The 27,985-nt window shown below is 38.9% G+C and overlaps 2 protein-coding genes and 1 long non-coding RNA gene across 5 annotated transcripts; 1 reads left to right on the forward strand and 2 right to left on the reverse strand.

Annotated features, from left to right (window-relative positions):
• Positions 1-27,749, reverse strand: LOC101745122 (U4/U6 small nuclear ribonucleoprotein Prp31). Of its 2 annotated transcripts, XM_004923189.4 has the most exons (10): positions 27,627-27,749; positions 27,200-27,406; positions 26,991-27,126; positions 26,611-26,815; positions 26,134-26,276; positions 25,123-25,307; positions 24,224-24,364; positions 17,531-17,680; positions 9,917-10,141; positions 1-117 (listed from the first exon to the last, which is right to left on the reverse strand). In XM_004923189.4, the coding sequence occupies exons 2-10, from the start codon at positions 27,392-27,394 to the stop codon at positions 7-9; spliced, it is 1,491 nt and encodes a 496-aa protein (XP_004923246.1). In that variant the 5' UTR covers positions 27,395-27,406; positions 27,627-27,749; the 3' UTR covers positions 1-6. The 2 variants fall into 2 exon arrangements, with proteins under 2 accessions (XP_004923246.1, XP_004923245.1); XM_004923188.3 differs by having other exon boundaries at positions 27,200-27,720.
• LOC110386904 (beta-ureidopropionase) lies at positions 17,793-23,880 on the forward strand. 2 transcript variants are annotated; one of them, XM_062670693.1, is made up of 2 exons: positions 17,793-19,331; positions 23,612-23,683. In XM_062670693.1, the coding sequence occupies exons 1-2, from the start codon at positions 18,244-18,246 to the stop codon at positions 23,646-23,648; spliced, it is 1,125 nt and encodes a 374-aa protein (XP_062526677.1). In that variant the 5' UTR covers positions 17,793-18,243; the 3' UTR covers positions 23,649-23,683. The 2 variants fall into 2 exon arrangements, with proteins under 2 accessions (XP_062526677.1, XP_062526678.1); XM_062670694.1 differs by lacking the exon at positions 23,612-23,683 and adding an exon at positions 23,716-23,880 and having other exon boundaries at positions 17,795-19,298.
• LOC134199551 (uncharacterized) lies at positions 19,350-20,427 on the reverse strand. Its single transcript, XR_009974095.1, has 2 exons — positions 19,940-20,427; positions 19,350-19,865 (listed from the first exon to the last, which is right to left on the reverse strand). It is a non-coding gene; the product is annotated as an uncharacterized LOC134199551 (long non-coding RNA).
• Positions 27,750-27,985: the final 236 nt, after the last annotated feature.

The raw sequence follows: 27,985 nt of genomic DNA on the forward strand, positions 1-27,985 counted from the left end.
TTTAATTTAATCAGATTTCTTTCCCACAGATAAGAACCCGGATGTATTAGAGAAATACTTGGCATTGCCTTCGTTGGTCCTAGTTTCTGCGGCTTGAGGATTGACGATTTCCAAACCCTGTGAACAATTATACCTATAGTGATTATTTCATTTTTACTTTAAATATTGTTTTTCGGGTCGAATTGCGACCAAGTAAGTACATTGAAGATAAATGTCTTTAAAAGCAATGAACGTAAAACGTAATGCTAATTGGAATTATCCGTAAGACAATAAATAACACTGGAAGTTAATCATTCATGTCAATATGATTTTCTTTACTACACGATCATGATCAATAGGTCAGGAATGTGTGTTAATGTTCGATAAATTCACGACCAACCTATGTCACTAGGTTACCGAAGCCCTTAAGAATCCACAGCGAGAATGCCACTGCCCGCACTAAAAATACGAAATCGAAAAAGAAAGAGTTGGAGCTCTGAATTGGAATATATTAATCGGTATTCTACTTATAATAATGGTTATCCCAGCAAATTGGAACACCCGATTGCTTCGCGTTAGAAAGAAGCAGGTTTATATAAAACTTCTTACCACGTTTGACAGCTAGATCTCATTCCTAGACATAGATATATGAGATATAAGTTCTAAGGTCTCAGTATAGTTACAACGGCTACCCCACCCTTCGAACCGAAACGCATTACTGCTTCACGGCGGAAATAGGCGGGGTGGTGGTACCTACCCGTGCGGACTCCCAAGAGGTCCTACCACCAGTGACCATATGCATAATAATATGTACTTTAGCTTTCGTGGTATATCAATTTATATAGTTATAATAAGAATTCGACTGCCCAATATTAGAACTGCCTACATTTTTTCTCCCTACCTATGCTGATAGCATTGAGGCTATATCAATCAGCGTTACCCTAGCGTGTACGTGAGCTCTCGGAGTTCAAACCAGGAGGTGTTGCTAACACAGGCCCTAGTAAGAGCAGTGCTTGGCTGAATCTACCACCGGATCGGAACACGCGACCCACTGAGAAGATCCGGTGAGAAACTCAGTGGGCAAGAATATATAGTACAAAGTAAGTAAGTAATGACTTGGTTTGTCCGGTAAATTGCCTGTTCGTGGTGCATATCATTTTGTTGAGGTTTGGTTTTTTAAATCCTTTTATTATATTTTGTTTCTATAACGTCATCGATTTTATCGCCATTCAAAGGGTTCATCCACACGAATCAGGCATGGACAGTTTAAGAAACTAAAGTACTATAAACTTCGTTGACGATTTCAACTAAAAAATAGGTTCGTATAAAAAAAAGAAGCAATTACACAACTACACAACTCTGAGACCAACATTCGTGTATTTGTATTTACAAAAGTTTACAAATTCATAAAACGGATTTTATTTTTATATTAAATTTGTCAGATCGCTTATTAACCCGCACCAATCGTCTACTTTTGCCTTCAAAACTTATACAATTAATGTTTTGTTTTGTACTAGGCTCAATCAAATATACAACATACTTCTGTACGTTTTTGACACGATAATAACATCTTATAAATCGATGAACACCGGCTGCACGCTCGAAAAAGTGTCACGTTCCGCTTGAGACTGAGCGTGCAAGCGAGAGCGCGGAACAAGCGATAGAGACGCACGATCGGCCCAAGCGTTAATTTAACGAAAATAAAAATAATCGAAAATAATACCTTTTTGTATTATACAAAATAATAATAATTCAGTTACCTATAAACGTTCAATTAAATTCATAAAATTCATGCAATGTTTCTTTATGACGTTATCACGTAAAACTATCGTCCGTAAACCGACTTTACAGACAACCAATTTTTTATGCAATCAGAAAAGCTTGAGATTACGCGTAATCAACGACGAAACTCATGAATAGTACTACTCGTATATATCGGCACAAGCTGTGACAAGTACTGCAATTACCACTGATTACAGCACAATCTATTCAATGTTTTCCTCTATATCATGTTGCTTCATTTTCTTATTATGATAATTGTACAATATGGACAGTGTACAGTATGTAATCATTATAATCAATAAAACAGTTTCTGACGTTATAGAAGCTAGAAGAAGAATAGCCACGAGATGCGACTTTGCCGGGGCACAAATCCTGCAGATGGGTAGGATTTTTTAAAGAAATATGCTCATTATATATCACACTAGCTGTACCCGCCTGTTTCGCTGGGCATTTAAAATTAACGTTATTATTTCTCAACCCCACAAAGATTCTCATCACTAACGGAGGAGTCACTAGGGAGTCCAACACTCATATAAATATTAGCCTATCCATTAAGTACATGTATTTTCTACATGGATACCAAGTTTCAAGTCAATCGGATGCATGGTTCAGTTTTATTATATATTAGTATAGATAACATGAATCGCAGGAAAATTTGCATAATTACTAGTGGGCAGGGTGTACTCTCTACGGGTACCTACCACCAAAACATCATGCGTTTCAGTTTGTACTTTGCCAATGCCGTTATGCAATAAAATTGATACTTCGACAGTATGTCAAGGGGGGTAATGACATTTTGATGCCTATGAGCTGTGCCATTTAATACCGAGTGGGCTGAGAGAGCTTATCTGCTCATCGAGGTAATAATAAATATCTAGATATGCGTACAAGAGCAATCATTGTTTAGTTTAGTTTACAGATCAAACTTCAAAGTTTTCTCTTCAATAACCCTATAAAAGGATATCTTAAGAGCATCGCTGTAAGAGAGACGAGAGGGCATAATGTTTTGCTGATTCGAATCGGTTACGGCGAAGCTTCCTAAACATTTCCTTAGAAACTATGTTAGCTTAATAAACATGTCAATTGAATGAAAAAAGAAATATCTACTATAAATGAATGTTAGTTATTTTACGATAAATAGTAATTATGATAAAAAAAAAATTGTCTAATGTTTATCTTTAATTTTTAAATTAACTCACACAGTAGAACAAATCTTCCAATGCGCTTGAAGGAGGCACAGTTCCCAAGATACTGGCTACGTTACCTTGTTGGACAGCCAGACTCACTCTCTGTGCAAAATATCAGCTAGCCTTAGCATCACGTGTAGCCTCCTTCAAGCGTTTGGAGATTTCTGACAAAAATTTCTTTGCTTCAGGGCCCCAAGGGCCCATCGTTTCAACCGCGAAAGGCAAAAAAGAATAAGAAGATCCGATTTTACGATTAATTTTAATATTTAATGCGAGTAGATTATTTGAAACACTTTAAACGTAATTGGGTAATAGTAATAACGATGATCATTTGGAGGTTCTGTGTTATCCGTGCCATTGAAACGTCCATATTAATATTCATTCATGTTATTTAAGGGCTATTAAAATAAACACTAAACTGAATACTATTAAAATAAACATTAAACAGATGATCAGAGATGTCGAGCAAATGGACACTGGAACAAATAAAATTAATTATAACTCGTGTCTCCGTTCTTCGATGCTAGACATCGGTTTAATTTTTAAACTAGTAAACGACATCGACCCGTAGGTAGATACATGAATATCTTTAAAAGTGTTAAATTTATACAATAAATAAATAAAATTTGAGAGACACTGACTTGAAGAACAGATGTGGCGGTTAACATCGGTCGAGAGGAGGGCGTGCCAATCGTAATAATGTATAGCACTCGCAATAACGCCAACGCCGTACCTACATCTATTATGTTATGTAAATACATCAGCATATCTAGAATACCTTCAGTTTCGCTGTCTATGTTTAGAACAAAAGACTGATCCAGTACGCCAACTATAAATCAAAATTACGTACGGTACATCGGGTGTAAACGTTCTACAAGAAATGTCAATTAACCACTGTCTTATGTTTCTACTATTTCTAATGTACCGATTACACTTACGATTACTGAAATAAATATGTATAATATAATTGTCGTTTTGCTAAGATTCTATTTTTGTAACCACGATCTAACATAAGCTGTGTGTGTACTAGAAGCGTAATATCCCCCCTAAAACGTGGATAGGGAAAACAGACAAAAAAAAACTATTTTTGAACATCGTTTTTTTTTCCCGCGTGGTTGAAAGAACGGTAATGAATGAAAAGAATAGTGGTGTGATTCAATTTCATTCCTCCTACGGATTCCTCTACGGCTAAGTCTAGCTAAAGTAAATTAGTAAATCAAATAAATAATAATAACCCATTAAACGTTAGATATTTTTATTACTTAGATGGCGGGACCAGCTTAAGACTCACCTTCCAAGTCTCAGTTTTATACTACAGTGGCAGCCCTGCCGTTTAAAGCGAAACGCATTATAGGGTGGGCCCACGCGAGCTCATAAGAGGTCTTGCCACCACTAGACTAAGAAAATAAAAAAATTACTTGACATATTATAATTCTTTATTCAACTAACTCTGTATAAGCTCCACGATTTCCAGTCATTTATATAAGAACCAGACCATTTAATGGCTAAAATACGAAACAAGAATAATTCAACGTACAAATAACAAGACAACATAAATACTCCATCAATCGATTTATATCTGATAGCAGACAAGGCTTAACAACGTTCAGCGTGTAGCGAAGGGCGTCGCCATTCCCATAACACAAATTCCACAAAGCGAAATGTAAACGGTGAAAGTTCCTATCCCTAGACCCGATTACACTGTCTGAAATGGCGATGTGCGATTTTCTCTAGGGCCCGCCTGTCTGCTATATTCGAGACTGACCGTCCGTCCGTCCACGCAACGTTTCTTGTGGCGAATTCATGAAGATCGTTTATTTGTAGGATTACTTTTACATGTTTTTTAAATTAATTATTATAGTTGACACCATTTTAATGTTTTCAAGTGCATTTCATGAATATTAATGAAGTAAAAACATCATTATAATGTTCTGCTGCCTCATTTTGTGGACGTTACCATGAGAAAATTTCAATTAAGTTATAACCTCAAACACGTTATTTTCCGTTTATTTTTTTAAATAATATAAATTTGGTACAGGAAATGAATTATAAGTGTTTCGAACATCGAACTTTTTCTAGATCTTTCTTTTGCTCAAAATTGCGATTCACTTACAGACATTACTGAACTGATTTTATCTTGATTGCAAAATCATACGGAGAAAATACTGGAAAATGATTATGCCGAAAGGCGCATATTCACTTAAGCATCTTTGATTTCAACTTTCGCTCGGGTAATGGGATATTTCAGCGCAGGGCTCTTCGACGTAGTAAAGTAAATTGATGGTGCTTGTTCTCACGCCGCGCCGCGAGCGTTCGACGGAAGAGCCGACCATTAAATCTATAAATGTATGGTTTGTATCTAATTCGCCACGGTTGACTGGTTTTTCGTGTTCGTATGATGGTTCAAGTTGAATGTCATAGCCGAGACCTACAAAAGGGCCCTTAAACATAACGGACGTGTGACCCGAAACCGATTCGGTCGCAGAAAGAAAACGTCCCTATTGATATTATCGATTATGGTTTTTTTTTATGACGTATGAACAGAAAATCGATTTACGAACCGCTGCACGCGAAGGTCCATAAAGGCGTATCATCAATCAATATGATATAACGTAAGATGCGACGGAAAATAAACAGTAAAACTTTGACTGTTTTTGTTGTTATTTGCGATCGGGTCAACGCCCTATGACACATAATTTGCTTTCATCTGTATCTCCCATGCTTCGTTTCGGATTTCATTTCCTCCGTCGTCTCATCAAACTTCGAAGTCATATTTCTTTTACTTCCACATTGTTTTATTATTATTTTAGAAGCTTTAAGTTCTCAAGTCTTTTCACGTGCGATCGGTTGCTTCGACACTACTCCACGACTACATTAATACCACCGCCGACCATGACACATAAGTCGGATATATATATATATATCTTTTTTTTTTTTTTATTGCCTTTGTAGGCAGACGGGCATACGGCCCACCTGATGGTAAGTGGTTACCGTCGCCCATCGACTTCAGCAATGCCAGGAGCAGAGCCAAGTCGCTGCCTACTGCTTAATACTCTCCACAAGCCTCGTTTGAAGAAGGACATGTCATAGCGCTCGGGAAACACCGTGGAGGGGAGCTCATTACATAGCCGGATGGTACGTGGCAAAAAAGACCTCTGGAAACGCACTGTGGATGACCGCAGTGGCTCCAGGTCGTATGGATGAACTCTACTCCGGTGGCGGGCGGTGCGATTACATGAATACCACCGCCGACCATGACACATAAGGTCGACAACTCTGTTATCTTGTAATATTGGTGGTAGGACCTCTTGTGAGTCCGCGCGGGTAGGTACCACCGCCCTGCCTATTTCTACCGTGAAGCAGTAATGCGTTTCGGTTTGAAGGGTGGGGCAGCCGTTATAACTATACTGAGATCTTAGAACTTATATCTCAAGGTGGGTGGCGCATTTACGTTGTAGATGTCTATGGGCTCCAGTAACCACTTAACACCAGGTGGGCTCTGAGCTCGTCCATCCATCTAAAAAATAAAAAATAAAACTGCTGCACTATCCATAAGCCGGAATGCGTGATGGTTTCGAGGCAAATATAGATAAGACGGTAATACTAAGCAGAGCGTCGTAAGCACCTTGCCAACAACAAGAATAGGTACAGGAATGATAGGAATTAGTTGAAGGATTAGGATAAGGATACTACTACTGTGCTAGGTAATAGGATATTAGACCCACTAAAGTCGGATATATTTTTATTATGTAATTTTCTGGCCGTATGAAATAAATCCTGTTTAACGTTCACCATTTACGAGGAAAAGCGGCAAATAGCAAAGACATAGTGTTTATTTTTTAAGTACGTATTAATATTAACCGTAGAAAAGTAAATTTCATAAGTCTGTAACACGATTCGTCGGGTGATACACAACAATACACATACCGATCTACCCACATGCCATGGTGTAGAAAACATTACTCGATTGTACCGGTCTCGTACCTTCGGACTATTAAAATCCGATAGCAACGTACAAATAGAAACCGTTCTCCGAACGAATATCACTGGATTCTATCAGTTAATTAGTTTTCGGAAATCGTCTTTGTTAGTTGCAACTGTTTAAAGCAACTGCTTATTTACTTGGAATAATTTTTTTTCGGGATAGACCGATGAACGTGTTATTCCTTCGCGATGGAAACAGGCCCGATTATGAAACATCGTGGGTCATTGTGATCATACTTCGGGGCAACCCCCTCTGCCTAGGCTATGGGCTCCCTGCCTCACGGGACAGGGGCGTAGTATTTTTTTGTTGTTGCTTATACTGCCAATAATCTTGAGGGGCTATTCTGGCTTCACCGGGTGTGTAGCTTATATTATACTAGCGACCCGCCCTCGCTTCGCTTCGGAAACATTAAATTTTATTATTGACTAGCGACCCGCCCTCGCTTCGCTTCGGAACATTAAATTTTATTATTGATAGCCAAGTCCCGCGATGTTATTGTCGTACCGCGGGTGAAGCCGCGGGGCGAAGCTAGTCTAAAAAAGTAGCCTGAGTTACTCCTTATATCATCAGCTACCTATCAGTGAAAGTCCCGTCAAAATCGGTCCAGCCGTTCCAGAGATCAGCCGGAACAAACAGACAGACAGACAAAAATTGTAAAAAAATGTTAATTTGGTGTATGTACCGTATATATATTCATATGCATGTAGTAAAAAGCGGCCATTTTAATATTAAAAACAGACAAACCAATTTTATTTATATATATATAGATTTAAGCATAGTTCGAAAACACTTCTATTTCAATTAAATAATTTCAATGGAGTTTTGGAGAGGCACATACATAAAAAATCATATTCTTATTAGCCGCATAACATTCGTTATAAATAAAAGCAAGAAATGCGATTCTTTTAAGTACCATTCTTACACAGAGATTTATTTTGACCTCCGTTGTATGTAACGGACAACGTACATTTGCATATAACCATTGTTTGATGTAAAACAAATCGACGCATACAAATCTTAACGAGACGATTTTCTCAATTGGATACAAACGAAATCGTGAGAGACTGAACCCAGAAAATGTATTTAGACGAATTAAAAACAAAGAAAGTACTCATTAATGGCGGCTGTATTTATATGGTAATCTATATATATATATATATATATAAATAAATGAATTGCTGTTCGTTAGTCTCGTTAAAACTCGAGAACGGCTGGACCGATTTGGCTAATTTTGGTCTTGAATTATTTGTGTTAGTCCAGAGAAGGTTTAAAAGGTAGATAAATATGAAAATGCTCGAAATTAAATAAAAATAACAATTTTGTATTTCCTTTGATGTGTCCCGTCGGACGAATCCTTTTGTTTGTTTTAAGTTTATTTTATACAAAAGCTTAGGTCTTTTATTTGTCGATAGAGGCACTACGAAGTCTGCCGAGTCAGCTAGTAATGTATATATTTGGTAATATAACATAGTTAATATCGAAATATCATCTAATGTGCATTTTACAAATATTATAGACAATACTTAAGAAAATTCAATAAGCCATAATCCATCATAGTATTTTGAATAACTAGAATGTTTTCACGTATGTAATATTATATGACGTCGTGTGACCTTATTAAAAGAACAGGAGCATAGTAATTTAAAGACATTACGAGAATAAGTAGAGTAATTGGATAATATCCTTAATCCTGGCTAACGTGAGACATATTATTATACGTTATTTTGATGGCGTTCCGTATGCCGACATATTGGAATGTGTACCCGCGGAAAACAGGACTTCATATTTTAACCGATTAGCGCGTGTTTTGCGGTCATTAACTCGCAAAATCACAATACGACAAATGGTCAATGTGATTTTATATAAATACAAAAATTCAAACGTTCTATTGAAAATTAATTTTTATGTTTATTATTGTGTAATAAGAATGAAAAAAAAACCTGCCAATAGGTTATATTCGTCAAGACTTTCGGAATGTAAATTAATCATTAAATTTAACTTTTTAATATATTTTTTTATTTATTGCTTAGATCAGCGATCGGGGAACCGGGGTAAATTACCCCAAATGGGGTAAAATGAAATTTTGGGGGGTAAAAATGAAATTTTTGTGAGTAAAAAGTATATATTGAAGTGAAACTTCTTTAGAATCGTTGTGATTTGAAACTCGATGAAACGAAATGAAACTGTATTTCTGTATCTTTGGATAGAGCTCCAGCTATACTGGGTCACATTAATGGTTTTTCGGCTTTCGTAAAAAAAAAACCAAATATTGAAGTTACTCACTATAGCGAATTATAAAATAACAAGAAATTATCATTTACTTATATTTTTTGTGGGGGCAATTTTTTTTTTCCTCAACCGTATATTCCATAAATTACTATTATCACCGTTATGTATTACTAGGCATTACATTGATAAATTTGATAAATGTTGTTTATATTAAATTTTTAGTTATTGTTTTCTTTTCAAAATTACCATGGGGGCTATAATATGAAAGATGCTAAAAAGAAGAGAATTCGTTTTTGTCTTGTTCTTTGCCATGGGGTAATATCAAATTACACAAAAATATTTTGGGGTAATAATTAAAAAAGTTTCCCGACCGCTGGCTTAGATAGTTGGGCGAGCTCACGACCCACCTGGTATTAAGTAGTTACCGGAGCCCATAGACATCTACAACGTAATTGCCGCCACCCACCTTGAGACATGAGTTTTAAGGCCTCAATAAAGTGTAATTGACTGGTATTTATTTATATTTATGAAATTGATTAACTTTTTAAATTAATTTTTAATTTTATATATTGTGGTAAAATTGTTATCACTACATTTTTTTTTTAGATTTTAATTTTTTAAACGAACAAAATAACCACGGTATATTTATCGGTAAAAAAAATTAAAATACATATACATATCAATTAGATAATGATTAAGTACATATTTTACATCTAGCAAGAAAAAACCGACTATATAGGAACATATTAAATACCTGTAGAGGCGTGAAGGCCACAGAAGACGCAGTACCAGATACTTGTCTTCTAATACTGGTAGCACCGCCGTACTGCTGTTGTTTCTGTAAGTTCTTTTGCAATGTCTTGCTGATGCGGACCTTCGTTTTCTCGTCGATTTGCGGTAGTCGGATTCGGCCCGTGCTAGACTTGCCGATCGTGCCTCGCGTGTATCCTAAATCTTCTTGGTACGCGTCATCTTCGATCTAAAACGAAATAATCCTGCATGTTATTGATATTACTAGTGGTAGGACCTCTTGTGAGTCCGCACGGGTAGGTACCACCACCTTACCTATTTCTGCCGTGAAGCGGTAATGCGTTTCGGTTTGTAGGGCGGGACAGCCGTTGTAACTATACTGAGACCTTAGAACTTATATCTCAAGGTGGGTGGCGCATTTACGTTGTAGATGTCTATGGGTTCCAGTAACCGCTTAACACCAGGTGGGCTGTGAGCTCGTCCACCTATCTAAGCAATAAAAAATATTTTTTTTAAGTTCTATCCAATCCTGTTATAACAAAATGCATCATTTAGAAACAGATACATTTAACACCAGAATTACCAAAATCGTTTCTCAAGGAAAACTTCATCGTTAAGCATTTTGAATTTTTGTTTGTTTGCAGACATCGGCATCGGTGACCTCAAATTAAATTATGTCAAATTCAACTACCGCGAGTTTTGGCGCGTTTTATATAATTAACTAGCTGACCCGGCAAACGTTGTGTTGCCTTAAATAAGATATCTAGGGAAATTCTACTGTAGAAAAAAAACCTCATTTAACCACATAATACCTCATTATCTAATATATAAAATTCTCGTGTCACAATGTTCGTTCCCATACTCCTCCGAAACGGCTCGACCGATTTTCGTGAATCTTAGCGTGCATATCTGTCAGAATTGAGAATCGAACAACATCTATTTTTCATCCCCCTAAATGTTAAGGGTGGTCCACCCCTAAATTTGATTTGTTATTTTTTAGACAAAAATTTTTTTTTTTTTTTTTATGATACAGCCTTAAGATACAGCATACAAAAATACATACAGCCCTAAATTTTCACCCCTCTACGATCAACCCTTATTTTTTATTTGCTAATTAAAAACTTTAATTTTTTTGGCAAGATTTTCATTTTTATTTTGTCATGAATTAAAATAAAAAATCTGATGTTACTCTAAATTTATATATACAAAAAATAGGGGTTGATCATAGAGGGATGAAAAATTTAGAGTAACATCAGATTTTTTATTTTAATTCATGACAAAATAAAAATAAAAATGAAAATGAAAATCTAAAATGAAAATCTAAAAATTAAAGTTTATAATTAACAAATAAAAAATAGGGGTTGATCGTAGAGGGGTGAAAATTTCAGAGTAATATGATTTTTTTTATTCTACGTCATGACAAAATAAAAACAAAATTCTCGCAAAAAAATTTAGTTTTAATTAGCAAATAAAAAATAAGGGTTGATCGTAGAGGGATGAAAATTTAGGGTTGTATGTATTTTTGTATGCTGTATCATAAAAAAATAAAAACAAAAATTTTTGTTCAAAAAATAACAAATCAAATTTAGGGGTGGACCACCCTTAACATTTAGGGGGATGAAAAATAGATGTTGGCCGATTCTCATAGATACCAGATAAGCACAAAAAATTTCATCAAAATCGGTCAAGCCGTTTCGGAGGAGTATGGCTACGAAAACTGTGACACGAGAATTTTATATATTAGATGTAATAGGAAGTCAAAACTTAAACAGTTTTTATATTTTATACATAACGATAGCGACCCGAATTTTTTATTATTTGTAAGTGTATATAAAACTATTTTCTATTTGTTTTAATTTTGAGAGCTCTCCCCCCCTCGTTCCGCCGCCTCTTTTTGTGATATGATGGACTCGCCTTCCAGGATGCTTCACTACCGAGCATCGTAGAAACGACGCGCGGCAGCGACAGGTCCTCTCCTAAAATGCTATGGAACGAGCTCCCCTCCACGGTGTTTCCCGAGCGCTATGACATAATATATCATTCTTCAAACGAGGCTTGTGGAGAGTACTTAACGGTAGGCAGCGACTTGGCTCTGCCCCTGGCATTGCTGAAGTCCATGGGCGAACCACTCACCATCAGGTGGGCCGTAAGCTCGCCTGCCTACAAGGGCAATAAAAAAAAAGAAGCAAATACCGCCTTTTTTTTTTTTTTTTCGGTCCGGTGGCCGAACCTCCTACGAGCTCTCCGCGGCTAGAGGGCGCGTGGGGTACGTGGAATTGGTCCGCGACTGCGAGACCACGGGTCCAAGGATGTTTTCAGGGCCCTACCCTCTAAACGACTCCCCTGCACTCTTCGCCCAAGCGTCCGATCCCCTCCGAGGTCAGAACCCGGATGAGGTAAGGAAGGGGGTTACCGCGGTCAACACTACAACAAGACGGCGCAGCTTACCCCAAGGACGCCCGGCCAATGGAACCTTCGAGGCGAATCGAAGGCTCTGAAACGTCGGCCGTGTCGGTACGGCAGTCTGTCAGGTCGCCCAGACGGTTCTGTTGGTGTCCCAGAATACCCCGCTAGACCAGAACCAGGCTTTTTTTTCCTGCATGGTGCCGAACCTCATAGGAGGTATTCGTGTCTAGGGGGCACGCGAGGTATGTGGTACTTGACGGACTGCGGCGATGCGCGATTTCACAGCAAAAAGGTTCTTAAGGGCTACAGAAAGCAGTCATTTTTGATACGGTGAGTATCACGATTAGGTTTCTCATTCTAAAGCCCTAACCGCATTGCGCTTAATAGAGTCAATCTATTTATTGTATTTTTTATAAGCCGTACCTATGCTATCCTTTAATCCTTTTTTATTACTGTATTTAAAAATTTCATTAAATAATAATAAAGAAAAGAATGGTTACGATGATTTTAATTTTTCCACGGTGTGCCTAATGGTGCTTCGTGATAATTGCATGGCTATTGCTATTCGATCTCATTTTTTAAAAACACTACGCATTAAGTGGGTGTTCTATCAGCGAGCCGAAACGGTTTATTTCTTTAGATCGGAGGCAAGCTGAAACGCGTATTAGCATTAAGCAGTCGATTCGCAGTCAGCGTTACGGTGTATTACAAATCGAATTTACTTAATAGTGTTTTATCAAGAACACGAGATACGGAGAAAGATAAAAAGCGCCACAAAGCGTGCGTCATAGCTGCCTGCATGGTTAGCCGAATTGATTGCTTTACGAAAATTTGTTGCATCGATTACGGACCAAATACGCTTCGGAGTATGCACAAAAAACAGTCAACTTGCGAGTTCGCTATTTCAAGCGTTCGCGCTTGTAAATGGATTACTCACGTGCAAATTGATTTTTTAAGGATTTTATGACCTGGTAACTGAGACCTTTAAGTCAAATCTTATTTTAATTTATATTCATAATTTTAAGAAAAATGATATTATGCAGTGAAATGAAATGAAGATGATTAATTTGAGACATTAATCAACTGAGATGAAATGAAATGAGATGATATGGGATGTAATATAATGTCAGTAAAATGGTGGTCATTTACTAAGATTTTTTCAGTGGACTTTTTGGAGGATCCCGAGAAGTTACGTCCAGCGGCTTTGTTTCATTTTCCCACATTTGTGCATTTCACAGATATTAAACAGTTAATAAACCACCATTATTACACATTTAAACGCGAAGAAATATTAAATAGACAAAATAAAACATATCACACAACTTCACTCCTCGCGTTCCCGCCAAAAAGTCCCGCGCAAATCGATTATGTAGTGTGATTAATTCAAACGTCAACGGCAACGTCGCAAACGAATCTGAAAAATCAATAAATTGGCCAATCTCGTGTCTCGTGTGTGTTGCACAAATCTAGGAAGAAGCACGCGCCGCCAGCGGTCGCGGTGCCGGCACGGACTTAGCGCCCCATCGGGTCGTGTTCCGGTCTATTTGAATCACGTGAAAAACAACAAACCACTTAGTCTGATAGCGATTTGAAATTCAACGCATCTGACGCGGACCGTCGAGCGTGACGTCACGTTTTATATCGGTATCAATGGAATTAATACGCCTTATGAAGCCATCGCAAAAAAATTATTACAGATCGCTTTTAAATTTACAATCGTAAGCTTGTAAGCTGTAATGTTACTGGTGGTAGGACCTCTTGTGAGTCCGCACGGGTAGGTACCACCACCCTGCCTATTTCTGCTGTGAAGCAGTAGTGCGTTTCGGTTTGAAGGGCAGCCGTTGTAACTATACTTGAGACCTTAGAACTTATATCTCAAAGTGGGTGGCGCATTTACGTTGTAGATGTCTATGGGCTTCAGTAACCACTTAACACCAGGTGGGCTGTGAGCTCGTCCACCCATCTGGGCAATAAAAAAAAGATAATAATATTAATAATAAGCCTTATGAAGCCTTCGCAAATAAATTATTACAGATTACTTTTAAATTTATAATCGTTGCTACAAATTTATAACATTTTGTAAGCTGTAATGAATATAAATTAATTTAGAAAGAGCGTGACCTTGAAATCATTGTGGATTCTCCTGTAAAATAGTAAAACTTTTTAATTGTGGCGCGAGAAAGCGTAGGGGTGTCTATAAGCATCGGTGACAGCTCGTTATCAGGTACACGGCTCATCTGCTGGGGCTATACAAAATGCCATTACGTAACACTTGTCTTACCTCAATTAAAACTACTTTTACGGTTTAATCTTGCGTTTTTTATTATCATTCTGTTATTTTCAGCGTTTGAATACTTTACAGTTTTCGTGGCCACGCACGACCGTTAGTCACGATTAAGCTGTAAAAGTAGTTTTAATTGTGTCTACGATTCACGGAGACTGATCGATACATTGTATTAATAATTGTTGAAATCATAATAGCTTGCAGTCTATTTCTGTCCCTGCACAGATTTTCATTTAGACAGTTTAGTGCGAACTTACGTATATGCGTCCGTCAGATCAGGCGCTAGATTAAAGACATTTTTAAGCTATCGAATAGATTTTATCGCGGGCTTTGAGCGCGGCGACTGAATCAAGAAATTCCGTAACGAAAATAACCTGACACCACCATTAAGCCTACTATGTAGCTCGCGTTCAACACATTCGCACGTTGCGCTTGTGTAGTGTTTGTGAATAAGCGCGTGGCATGACGTTACACTGCATGTGCATCATGAAAAGTCTGCCCATCTCTCTCTCGCGCGGTCTAGCTTATGAGTGTGAACGGGACAGTTAATGTTTTGCTATTATTCATGTTTAATATAGCGTGGTCTTGTTTTATTATTGTTTTAATATTAAATTATCATTGTCTAATTATAATTGCATAAGTTGATAAAAAATGCTATGCAATAGCTTTACCGCGGCAGTTCCCGAGTGCCACACGTTTTTTTTACATTTGAAGAGTGTTAAGATAAAATAATTTGATATGTAAATAATTCTTGAATTTGTACCGTAAGGCGCAATGTGTAACTTACATAGACTCGCTTGGTCGTTGATGCATGCGGGAATTACAATTAACTTTTATTGCATATTGAATCGACTGCACGAGTTTGTGTATGGAATCATAGGTGTTTTCTATTTATTACCTGATTCGTTTAATGATGATGAAACAAATTTTAAACTAATTGGTTTTATTTAAACGCTGTTTCGAAGGCTCGGGGTTATTCAATGAAGTTTCAATGAGTTTGAAGATTCAAATGGGTAAAGAAAAAAAAATCTCTACTCGTGAGAAAAACAACTGGTGACGTCTGTTTATGATAATGTAAATTGGATACATAAGTCAGCACTCTACTGCGTTAGCAAATAAATAAGTTCGCCGAATCAGTCATAAACTCTTTTGGTATATCTCATTCGAATCATACAACTGCTAGTTCTCAATTATCGAATCATTCAATTGTATACTATTATTCCCATATAATGATAGATTTGCTCAGGCTGAAGAGTTATGATTTCCGTATTTTTTATACAAAGAAAATTGTTTCAATTATTGTGAGCGCATTTAAATAAAGCAGTACACGAATGCATTATCAAACTCCCAATAGTGTCATTCATAAGTGTCCTTCTGACAACTGCAAAGTCAGATTCCAGGTTCGATTCAAGCCTTTTTTTTTTGCCGTTGATGCAGACGAGCATACGGCCCACCTGATGGTAAGTGGTCACCGTCGCTCATGGACGTCAGCAATGCCACGGGCAGAGCCGAGCCGCTGCCTACCATAAGACTTTAATAAGCTAAGTGAATTCAAATCGTTTGTGTAATTAATAGTATGTACAGACAGCGTCGTCATAGCATTACGTTATCCGATTTTAATTCATCGAATTCTTATTGACGTTTCGAAGTTAATTAGCGGAAGTTTTGTGCAAAGCGCCGCGTCTCTGATCCGGTTTTAATGCTTTCATTATTACGCTTGTTAATTTTATTCGAACGATATAATTAACGATACGATATTATGGTTGTGTAGCGGTACTCTCGCGTTGAGATAATGATACGGTTTCAGGCAGTCAAAGTGGTGAAGTTTAAAGGATCGGATATGTGCAATGGACAACGTGAATTACTGACGTGCGTTTTTAAGAGCTCGCAGAAATCATGACAACCTCGAAGAGATAGGATAGGTAGGTAGGAGATGATAGTATAGGTAGGTAGGTGATGTCGACGGGAAATAACCACGCGATCGAATTTCCTACCCTTTGTTTAATCATGGTAACATCATTTACCGGGATGCCCATACTTGAAGCACTAAAGACTGACGAAGACGGACATAATTGGAGATCAGAGTGATCAAATTCTTAAAAAAATCAAAAACAACTTCAGGCTAGACATAATTATCAAAAATTCAAATACTGAAATGAAGATGAGCTAACCCAAAAAATATGGATGGTTCAGTAAGCCAGACAGTCCTTGGGTATCTAGATTTTTTGAACAAAATAAAATAGCCATTGAGGAGCGGTCCTATAGATTTTATACACTTTGAAACGTCTCAACTGTGCTTGTGCTGTCTGCTATAAAAATGTCCCATCATTCAAATCGAAATGCATGACTTCTTCAAGGTAGGCATAGGCACGATGGTGGCAAGTGTACAGTGATATACACGGTGCCAAGTGTATAATGTATCGACTTATAGCACGCCCTACTATTGTTAGCGGGTTCCTTTATTAACGTTTATCATTCGGATTAACGTTCTAACTATGTATTTCTTTTACAAAACGGTACCTGTTGCGAGATTTGAATATCGGTTTAGTCGCATCGCTCAATACAAGAGCGTCACCGCCTTTAGGCTACGACGACTTCTAAATACTGGTCAATTAGAGTCAACGACAAATTTTGGTGTTATATTTTTATTTCTATTGCTTAGATGTGTGAACGAGCTCACAGCCCACCTGATGTTAAGCGGTTACTGGAGCCCATAGACGTCTACAACGTAAATGCGCCACCCACCTTGAGATATAAGTTCTAAGGTCTCAAGTATAGTAACAACGGCTGCCCCACCCTTCAAATCGAAACGCATTACTGCTTCACGGCAGAAATAGGCAGGGTGGTGGAACCTACTCGCGCGGACTCACAACAAGGGCCTACCACCAGTACCAAGTACCAGTACAGTGTATATATTGTAAAACTTACGTCAGCAAAGTTTAGTCGGTTGGCGTTCTTCCTGAACTCGGTCATAGCGTAACGCTCCTTCATCTTCCTGACACGTTTGCCGCCTCTCTTCTTCCTGCTTTGTTCGATCGGCTTCGGTAGGGGTTTCACGAACTTCACCGGTGGGGGTTCCTGGTGGGAGATTCCAACGAATTCGACTGTATTTTTTTTTAAACAGAAAACATTTCACGTAGGGCAAATGGAACTTTAACTGAAAGTTCTGTACGAGTTGTTTTGTTTTTTGCTGTAAATAGCATCGCTTAATAGACTGACTCAATGGCGCTAATGATTGCGTTTATTTGCATTTTATTTAGGTGTTTAATATCTATATATGTTTAAACTGGTACATACATACATATACACAGTGTGTGATTGCTTAATTTATTGATCTGTCATTAAAATTTAGTATCCACCGTACTACAGCCCGTGACCCGAGATTGTATGAGTAGTTGGGAGTTTTAGCTCGTTGATAATAATGCATAAAAATTGACACCTCAAATCGATTATTGGTGCTAAATTATTTAATAAAAACGATGTCCCAATAATGATGTTCCCTCAAGAGTTGATTGAACTTTAAACACAATAGTGACGTATGTTAATTTTGTATATCGATATCTCGTACTGTTGGAGTTCAAGATATATTTACGTAATCACATTTATGAACTGTCAGTGTCAGACGTGCACGTTCGCTCAATATGGAACGACATTCCGAATTAACGTTTGATAACATAATTAAAAACAAATTAAATCCCAAAGTGTTGAAGGAATTTAATAAAATATATTACGGCCGTGAGGACCATTGTGAGTTGAAAGTCAAAGAATCATCGTTGAAATCAAGCGAAGAAAATAACTTCGAATTAGCTGCGTATTCTTTTTCCGCTGCCCAAGAATCTAGACCGCCAAGACTAGTTAAGATCGGACTCATACAACATTCTGTTATATTACCGACATGCGAATCGATCCGTGAACAAAGAGAAGCGATATTTACTAAAATTGAAAAAATCATAAATACGGCTGCATCAGAGGGCGTTCAAATAATATGCTTGGAAGAAACATGGTCGATGCCATTCTTTCTATGCACGAGAGAAAAGGAAAAGTGGGCTGAATTTGCCGAATCAGCAACAAAAGGTCCTAGTGTAATTTTTTTAAAGGATTTAGCAAGAAAATATGGATTGGTAATTGTGTCTCCTATATTAGAAAAAGACGATGTCGGAACATGGTGGAACACGGCTGTGGTGATCGACGAGGAAGGGAACGTTTTGGGTAAACATCTAAAGAATCATCTACCAAGCGTGGGCAGTTTTAGTGAAACGCCATATTACGCCCCGGGTAACATGGGCCACCCAGTGTTCGATACAAAATACGCCAAAATTGCGATAAACATTTGCTACGGGCGGCATCAAGCGCTCAATTGGTTGATGTTAGGTTTGAATGGAGCTGAAATCGTGTTCAATCCTTCGGCCACTGTAGCCGAATTCGGGGAATCATTCTGGAATATCGAGGCTCGAAACGCAGCCATCGCGAACGGATACTTTACTTGCAGCATCAATAGAGTTGGCACGGAAACATTTAATTCGACCTCAGGTGGTACTATCGAGAGAACTTATTATGGATCCAGTTATGTTACAGCGCCTAACGGATGTAGAACTCCGGCATTATCGAGATTAAGGGATGGACTTATGATCGTGGAAATAGACTTGAATTTGAACAGACAAGTAAGGGATCAATGGGGCTTCAACATGACGTCAAGGTTAGATATTTACGCTACTGAATTGAAGGAGCTGTAGGTGTTTCTACTATATTTATTATTAGTTCATATTATTTATTAATTTACATTGCACACCTACTCAATATTTAATATTATATCATATTTAATTACGTATTCTATAACACACTCTCATACAGTACACAAATACGCTAAACAATCATACATTCACAACACTACTCAAAATTATATTATTTACACAAGCATAGTCGGGCGCAACCGCTAGTATGCGGCAAAGACCCCGACTATGTATAACTGCGTACGTACTGGTCGTCGCCTGCGCCACGACTCGGCCGCCGCTCGCGGCCAGTCGGGTTTGATCAACGCTACGCTAAGACTGTGTCACTCCTCGACTTACGCGTACTCTTTTGCTTCGTTACGATTTATTGCTTTTGTCTATTTTGTATTATTGTGTTTGAACTTGCTACCGCTTTATCTGTGCCTTCTGTACTCCGTAATTTCTCCTTCTAAATATCGCTATACTATCTGTGATTGGAAATAAACTGTCCATCCAATTACGGACTCGTTATTGTGCCGCCCGGCACTGGTGACCTTACCACCACCATCAACGACAATACTGTCCATCCAATTACGGACTCGTTATTGTGCCGCCCGGCACTGGTGACCTTACCACCACCATCAACGACAACCAAACTGGTAACCCCTACTAAACTGGTGACCCACGACTACGAGCACCCCGGAGAAACAGATGTCGGAATCCAGCGGATCGGACACGGCGCGCTCGCAGGTAACTACACGACCACGGCGACACGTCAAGATGGCGTCGCCTGTCGAGCCAGCGTGCCCGATTACAGAACTACCCTCAACACACATCAGGATACCACCGTTCTGGCCTGAAAAACCCGCAATATGGTTTGCGCAAGTGGAAGGACAATTTGCCATCATGCGAGTGACTGACGAGACGGCAAAATTTTATCATATATTGGCCAGCCTCGATCGCCAATATGCCGCCGAGGTAGAAGACGTGCTCACCGGTCCTCCCGATTACCAGCGGCTTAAAGAGGAGCTGATAAAAAGGTTGTCGGCGTCCCGCGGTAACAAGGTGAAGCAGCTATTGACGCACGAGCAGCTCGGTACCCGCAAACCGTCACAATTCTTGCGTCACCTACAACACCTAGCCGGACCGGAGATCCCGGAGGACTTCCTGCGGACTATATGGACCAGCCGGCTACCAACCACGTTGCAGCCGATCGTCGCGTCGCAGTCGACGCTTCCATTGGACGCACTCGCCGAGCTCGCCGACCGTGTCCGCGAGATCGCAGCCCCAGTACACCACGTTGCGGCAGCCGTGACGTCATCATCATCATCGTCATCACAAATCGACAGGCTGTCCCAACAAGTAGCGGAGCTGACGCGGCAAGTCAGCGCCCTGACGACGCAGGTGCATCATCAACCGCGGCCGCAGGAGCGCGGGCGCGAACGTGGACGTCAACGACAACGCAGCCACTCATCATCACGCCGGTCGCAGTCACACTACCGCAGGTACCCCATTTGCTGGTACCACAGCAAACACGGTGCCGAGGCGCGGAAGTGCGTGCGACCCTGCGACTACAAGGCGGGAAACCCGACAAGCAGGCAAGTGATGGCGACTGACGACTGCCACAACTCTACGGGTCGCCTCTTCATCAAGGACCGCAGCAATAATATAGACTTCCTCATAGACACTGGAAGTGACATTTGTGTTTACCCTATTTCTAAGTTGTGTGAACGCCGTTCTAAGACTAGTTATCAACTCAGTGCTGCCAATGGTACAGTTATAGATACTTATGGTTATACGCAATTAAATGTTAATTTAGGCTTACGCCGCAACTTTCCATGGCGCTTTGTTGTTGCTGACGTCACAAAAGCCATTATAGGCGTCGATTTTTTGTCTCATTATCGACTCATAGTGGACGTCAGCCAACAAAGATTAATCGATAGTCTTACCAATATGAGCACTGTAGCCAGTCTAGATGTAAATAATAATCGTGTTACTAGTGTTAAGATAATGACAGGTGGCGACAGTAAGTACCACGCTATCTTGGCTGAATACCCGGAGCTAACACGTCCAGCTGGTACTCAAGGTATTGTCAAACACAACACGAAACACTACATACGCACTACACCAGGTCCACCCGTAGCATGCTCACCCCGTCGTCTCGCGCCGGACAAACTTAAAATTGCAAAACAAGAATTTAACATTATGATAGCCAACGGAACTGCACGTCCGTCTGACAGTCCATGGTCATCCCCGCTTCACCTTACTACCAAGAAGGACAACGGTTGGCGACCATGTGGTGATTACAGACAGTTAAATTCACGCACAATACCCGATCAGTATCCGATTCGTCATATACACGATTTTTCACAAAGTTTGTCTGGTTGTAAAATTTTTTCAGTCATCGATTTGGTCAAGGCCTATAATCAGATACCAACAGCGGAGGAGGATATCCCGAAGACCGCGATCACCACGCCATTTGGTTTGTTTGAATTTCCTTTCATGAATTTTGGACTTAGGAATGCCGGTCAAACCTTTCAGAGATTTGTCGATGAAATGACGCGTGGCTTTGACTTTTGCTACCCATATTTAGATGATTTTCTTTGTTTTAGCAAAACACCACGTGACCACGAGGACCACTTGCGCCAACTTTTCAATCGTATGAAAGACTACGGTGTTCTCATCAACCCGGCCAAGTGTGTTTTCGGTGTGCCCGAAGTTACCTTTCTCGGGTACCAAATCTCTGAAAGGGGCACAAAGCCACTGGATAGCAAGGTTGAAGCAATCAACAATTTCCCCCCACCAAAAACCGTCCGAGAACTCAGACGATTTTTGGGGATGGTGAATTTTTACAGGCGATTTTTGCCCAACGCCGCTCAGATTCAAGCCCCGCTGAACGCCTTGTTATCCGGTTCGGTTAAAGCTTCCCATCCGGTAGTCATGGAAGGAGATTCACTCAGAGCTTTCAAGGATTGCAAGAAAAGCCTTGCTGATGCAGCATTGCTGGCTCATCCTGACCCTCAAGCCAAATTAGGTCTAGTTACGGACGCCTCCGATACCGCTATAGGTGGAGTACTTCAGCAGCTCAAAGAGGAAGGTTGGCAGCCATTAGGTTTCTTCTCCCGCAAGCTGAGCCCGTCACAGATGAAATACTCTCCGTACGACCGTGAGCTCCTTGCGATTTACGAGAGCATACGCTACTTTCGGCACATGCTGGAAGCCACTCACTTCACAGTCTACACTGACCACAAGCCGCTATGTTACGCTTTCCACCAGCGGAAAAGTAACTGTTCACCACGTCGGTATAGACACCTCGACTTCATCTCGCAGTTCACCTCGGACATCATCCACATCGCCGGCAGAGATAACGTGGTAGCGGATACCCTATCGCGCGTTGATGAACTGCAGACGCCTGTCGACCTAGAAGTGATGGCCAATCTACAAGCCTCAGATGCTGAACTCCAAGACCACCTAACAGGCGAGACTTCTCTTCGCCTAGTCCAGACGAGCATACCTGGGAGTCGTGCCATTTTGTACTGCGACGTCAGCACACCGACACCCAGACCCTTCGTCCCACATCAACTGCGCCAGCAGGTTTTTGACTGCCTTCACTCGCTCAGTCACCCAGATCCAGAGCCTCCACACCAGCAGACGACTCGATCGGGAAGGAAAGTACGTTTTCCCGATTATTATCGACCTAAGTAGGTCTCTGGAGGGGAGTGTTGTAGGTGTTTCTACTATATTTATTATTAGTTCATATTATTTATTAATTTACATTGCACACCTACTCAATATTTAATATTATATCATATTTAATTACGTATTCTATAACACACTCTCATACAGTACACAAATACGCTAAACAATCATACATTCACAACACTACTCAAAATTATATTATTTACACAAGCATAGTCGGGCGCAACCGCTAGTATGCGGCAAAGACCCCGACTATGTATAACTGCGTACGTACTGGTCGTCGCCTGCGCCACGACTCGGCCGCCGCTCGCGGCCAGTCGGGTTTGATCAACGCTACGCTAAGACTGTGTCACTCCTCGACTTACGCGTACTCTTTTGCTTCGTTACGATTTATTGCTTTTGTCTATTTTGTATTATTGTGTTTGAACTTGCTACCGCTTTATCTGTGCCTTCTGTACTCCGTAATTTCTCCTTCTAAATATCGCTATACTATCTGTGATTGGAAATAAACTGTCCATCCAATTACGGACTCGTTATTGTGCCGCCCGGCACTGGTGACCTTACCACCACCATCAACACCCAACTACGACTACCAAAGGAGCTACAATCTCAAAACTGATTTTTTCTATGCAGTTTAGTAATAAATACATTTGGAAATAAATAAATAAACTAATTTATGCAAAGGTTTCGTTATCCACCTTCCAGGCCCTTGCCAATGTCATCACCCCGCAGCCCAATGGTGAAATGGAAAGTCCCAGTTTAAAACTTGAATAGAGAATTTCAGCTATATATTAAGCTTTAAGTCGAATGACTTTTGTTGTGGAGATAGGTGATCGACCTCATTAACCGATCTGATGTAAGTCGTTACTCGAACGTCTGAACGTCTGAACAACAAAGTAACAACATTCACATTGTGATGTCTGTACATCACAACGTGAATGTTGTTACTTTGTTGTTGTTGTTGTAAATAGGCTAGTGAAACCTACTATTTATAAATTTTGTTGATTTCATTTGTATTGCACTATGTTATTCTTTCATGGAAGACATTCGTAAATACATTTTAAGTACATATTTCTTTACAAAAATTTTTGACGGGCTCCGAGATTCGAACACCGGCATAGTGGCATCGCTCGATATGAGTACCCCAGGCATCATATCATATAGGCCACGTCGACTTGATATCATAGTCGCGCTTATAAATAATTAAACTTACCTGTAGTTTATCTAGTTTCTTTTCGATATTTTCCCGTAGTTGCCGACCGATGTGCCCATCGGTGCTCTCGTGGCACGCGTCCACACGGGCGGCTAATGTTAACTTAGTCGACACTAATTTCGCAGCTTTGTACCTTAATTCCTGAGGGAAAGGAAAATTATTTATATAAATTTCACGCAGGCTCCTGTCATTAATAAATCTATGACAAATTATTTTCATTTGAACACTCGTTTTTTCGGTGGACATCAAAAGCAATATGCAATTATTTATTTAAAGATCAAAGGCATCTCTGGCCCATGTAGCATCCCAGTGCAATAATTACCCTCGTAAAGGCGTGGTCAAAATGGAATCACTGCAAATGTAACAGGTTCATTGAAAGTGCCGAAGCCGGCGTCCCCTAACACCCCTACGCCTGCACCCTGCACCATATGTATACCAAGACGCCTGTGCTGACGATATCGATCAATATTATGATCCTTAGCATCTGCAACCTGTTCTTTCATCATGATATACTGCATGTGAACATAGTGATTCCCGTTATCAGAGATGCACTCTAGTCCAAGACGGACGGTGTATTAGAAGAAAATTCATGATCACAAACATTTTCTTTCATTTCTTCAGTTTAGTAAAATTGAATTGGCTAAACTCTTTAAATACGCTCCCTATGCACTTTCAATATAATAGAGTTGTAGCCAGAAACATGGCTGTTTCAAAAACCTTATTCGCTTATAGTGATCACATCTTTAAGAATTCAACTGAAATACTGCAGGAGTAGAAAATGTTTAAGTCTGAGTAAAACGGCTAAAATACATTTCGGTACCAAAAACTTCAATATACCATTGTCATACTTAAAAAAATATGTTTTCATATTATATTATCATCATATTCAAATTACTCACAGGTGTTGTATCTTGTACAATTTGTGAAAAATAAATGAACCCAGTATGAGGTAGAGCTGTTGCTTGCGAGAAGCCTGACAGTGTCTTCTTCTGTTGCCCGAGAGGTAACACATTACACGCTGGCATCTTTGATAATTTAGACAATCCACCGGCCACACCAAGGATTTTTGCTGCTGTTGATGCTCCTGAAATACATAGTTTTGATAGAAATTCGCAGGTGGTACAACATATTGTAAGCCCGCATGGGTAGTTTTCATTGTCTTTGGATATTTGTGCCATGAAGCAGTTAAGTTCTGGCTTGGATGGTGTGATGGGTTATAAAATATAACTAAGAGCTTGTGGTGCCATTGTGCTTACTATGGGCTTCGATAACCACTTATCACCAGGATAATTCTGAACTCATTCACACATACCCTTCAATTAGAAAAAGTATTCATTTAATATGCTCACATTCATTTAAGAAATATTCTATTGTAGTTGATTAACAACTACCAATATATCAATATGGTTAAATATTTTGTCGCGAGGGGGATTAGTTAAATTATTTTAATGTCTAGACCATTGGAGGGTGGCTTGTTAAACGTAGAACCCGAGCACTCTCAACAAATTTTTGGATATAGTTTTAGTATAAATAAGGCCATCCAATGATGGACAAGAACAGAGTGCAAACTACCAGACAGGTCAGACCTCCTGAGCATTGTAAAAAGGGAATAAATTGCTACAGAAAAAACATCTCGTTCTAACAACAGATCGTTTCTCTACTTTGCCAAGCAAATGTTATTTTAAAAGGGTTACAATTTAGAGTTCTGATGCACTTACAATCTGCCAGGCTCAAAAAATGCAGAAAGAGGCATTTGGTCCTTCTAATACTCTGCTATTTTGGAAATTATATGATGAGGGGAATAATTGCAGTTGGCTAAGGGTGATTGCACAATTGTTACCACTAATCGTTTTGGGAGTGTTAAATAGAATTTATATTAGTAATTATAGGCAACAGAATGTATCACTTACCAACAATGGCAGTTATGTTTGGTGCAATAAAAGTCATTCTACTTTCAACATACTCATATATTTGCGATTTGAAATTGTTCAGCTCACTTGCCATATCACAGGCCTCATTGATTTCTTCTAGTTCAATTTGGCTTAGTAATTTCCTGTCAAATGATTGAGTTGTTTAATAAGTAACTATTTTACACAAAATGTTCATCAAAATAAATCTTCAAAGTCCCTGTTTTGTACTCTAGTCCACTATAATAATTTAAATGAATTTGAAATGTTGCATTTCTACATTTTTATTTACATTTATTCTTTCTTCTTCCTAGTCGTACAGTCTTAACAGAGTGGTTGTGGTCATGTATCAGTCGAATTCTGCGATACCAATGCTCTCGCGTTGCAATGACATGTGGCACGATGTTTCTCAGAGTGAGTGCATTGATTTATATTAGCAAACAAAATAGACCACAAATAGAAAACAAATAAGAAGCTAACCCTTGAGTTGTAGATGCAGTAACAGAAACAATCATAATAGTGGCCTGAGTAAGAAAACTCTGTAATATTTCATTATTCTTAGCCCTGTCCAAATCATTGCCAAGTTCTTTCACTGTCCTTATGTATTCCAATGGAGTGATGATTAGAGATTCCAATTCAGGAAACCGTTTCTGATATTTGTCACGGACAAATCTGTGAATAATAGCTGAAAATTTGCATTTCTTGACTTTAATATTGTAAGCAGTAATAATTAGACAACCAAGATAATAATTTCATGAAAAGAGAACTATTAACACTACGTTCAATCATAAAAGTTCAATTCTCTGAAACTGTTTTAATAAACAAATCAACACATGAAAAATGGAGATTGGAATGCATACCTATTTCACCATCAATTTCAACAGCAACATTATTTGCTTCCACAATCAGTTGATACTCAGGGTCAGACTCCATTAAGCCAGCAACTTCAACCTTATTTCTGTTATTTCCAGCATTACATTCTATTTCACTCATAACCTAAAAGTTGTTTACATGAAAAATTGTAATTTATATTTAAACTGTTCTTCAAGAAACTTTATTAAATACATACACGTTTCAGACGATCAGAATATCTTAGTTTCGCGAGTTCTCTTATCGAGACATTCTTGATTTCTTCTTCTTTAGGTAAGACGGGATATGGAACTGCAAAGTCGTATTCTTCTTTGGTTTTGCTCTCGATAGCAGCTTCGAGTTCACCATCGTCATTTTCTTCTAAATCAGCAAGTAATTCGTCAGCTAGAGACATGCTTCTGTAGAACTAAATTGATTTTCTGAGTGTTAAGTTTATGTGTGAGCTTGTTCTGTTTCTATTGTATTCTGTAATATTCTACAATTATTACAGTTTTTTACTCAAATCGACTTTCACAGCTATACAGTATATTTCATTTAGTATACATTATAGATATTAATTTGATTTTTTAGTCAGCGATGTCATTAAACTTCAATAGTTTGTACCCAAAACTAAATGATTTACCTACCTATGTACCTACGGCGACTAATATTTGCAATAGTTAATTTGAAAAGTAAACAGAAATGACAGTGACAGTACGGTACTTGACAGTAGTAAGTAGTACCGTACCTACCTAGTATGTAGTAATTCCATTTTTCCAAGTATAAAGACGAAGGTATCATACGATATGTTTATTCATAAATTATAGATTCTCTTTCATGGAAATGATATGAAGCTAAATGAATTTAAGTTGATTAACTGGAGATATTCATTAATAGAGATGAAATTAAATGAAATAAGATGAGATGATATGGGATAAAATATAATCTCAGTAAAATAGTGGTTAGATATTTATTAAGACTTTTCAGTGAACTTTTCAGTAGATCC

Source organism: Bombyx mori, chromosome 10, assembly GCF_030269925.1.
Source record: "Bombyx mori chromosome 10, ASM3026992v2".
NCBI lineage: Eukaryota > Metazoa > Arthropoda > Insecta > Lepidoptera > Bombycidae > Bombyx > Bombyx mori.

Excerpts from the sequence above, each read along its gene's own strand:
- LOC110386904 (XM_062670693.1), top strand. The coding sequence starts at position 18,244 with ATGGAACGACATTCCGAATTAACGTTTGATAACATAATTAAAAACAAA. Across the intron at positions 19,332-23,611 it reads GCTACTGAATTGAAGGAGCT|CTACAATCTCAAAACTGATT; the intron begins GTAGGTGTTTCT and ends CTACCAAAGGAG.
- LOC101745122 (XM_004923189.4), bottom strand. The coding sequence starts at position 27,394 with ATGTCTCTAGCTGACGAATTACTTGCTGATTTAGAAGAAAATGACGAT. Across the intron at positions 27,127-27,199 it reads ATTCTGATCGTCTGAAACGT|GTTATGAGTGAAATAGAATG; the intron begins GTATGTATTTAA and ends AACAACTTTTAG. Across the intron at positions 17,681-24,223 it reads AGAAACTAGATAAACTACAG|GAACCCCCACCGGTGAAGTT; the intron begins GTAAGTTTAATT and ends ATCTCCCACCAG.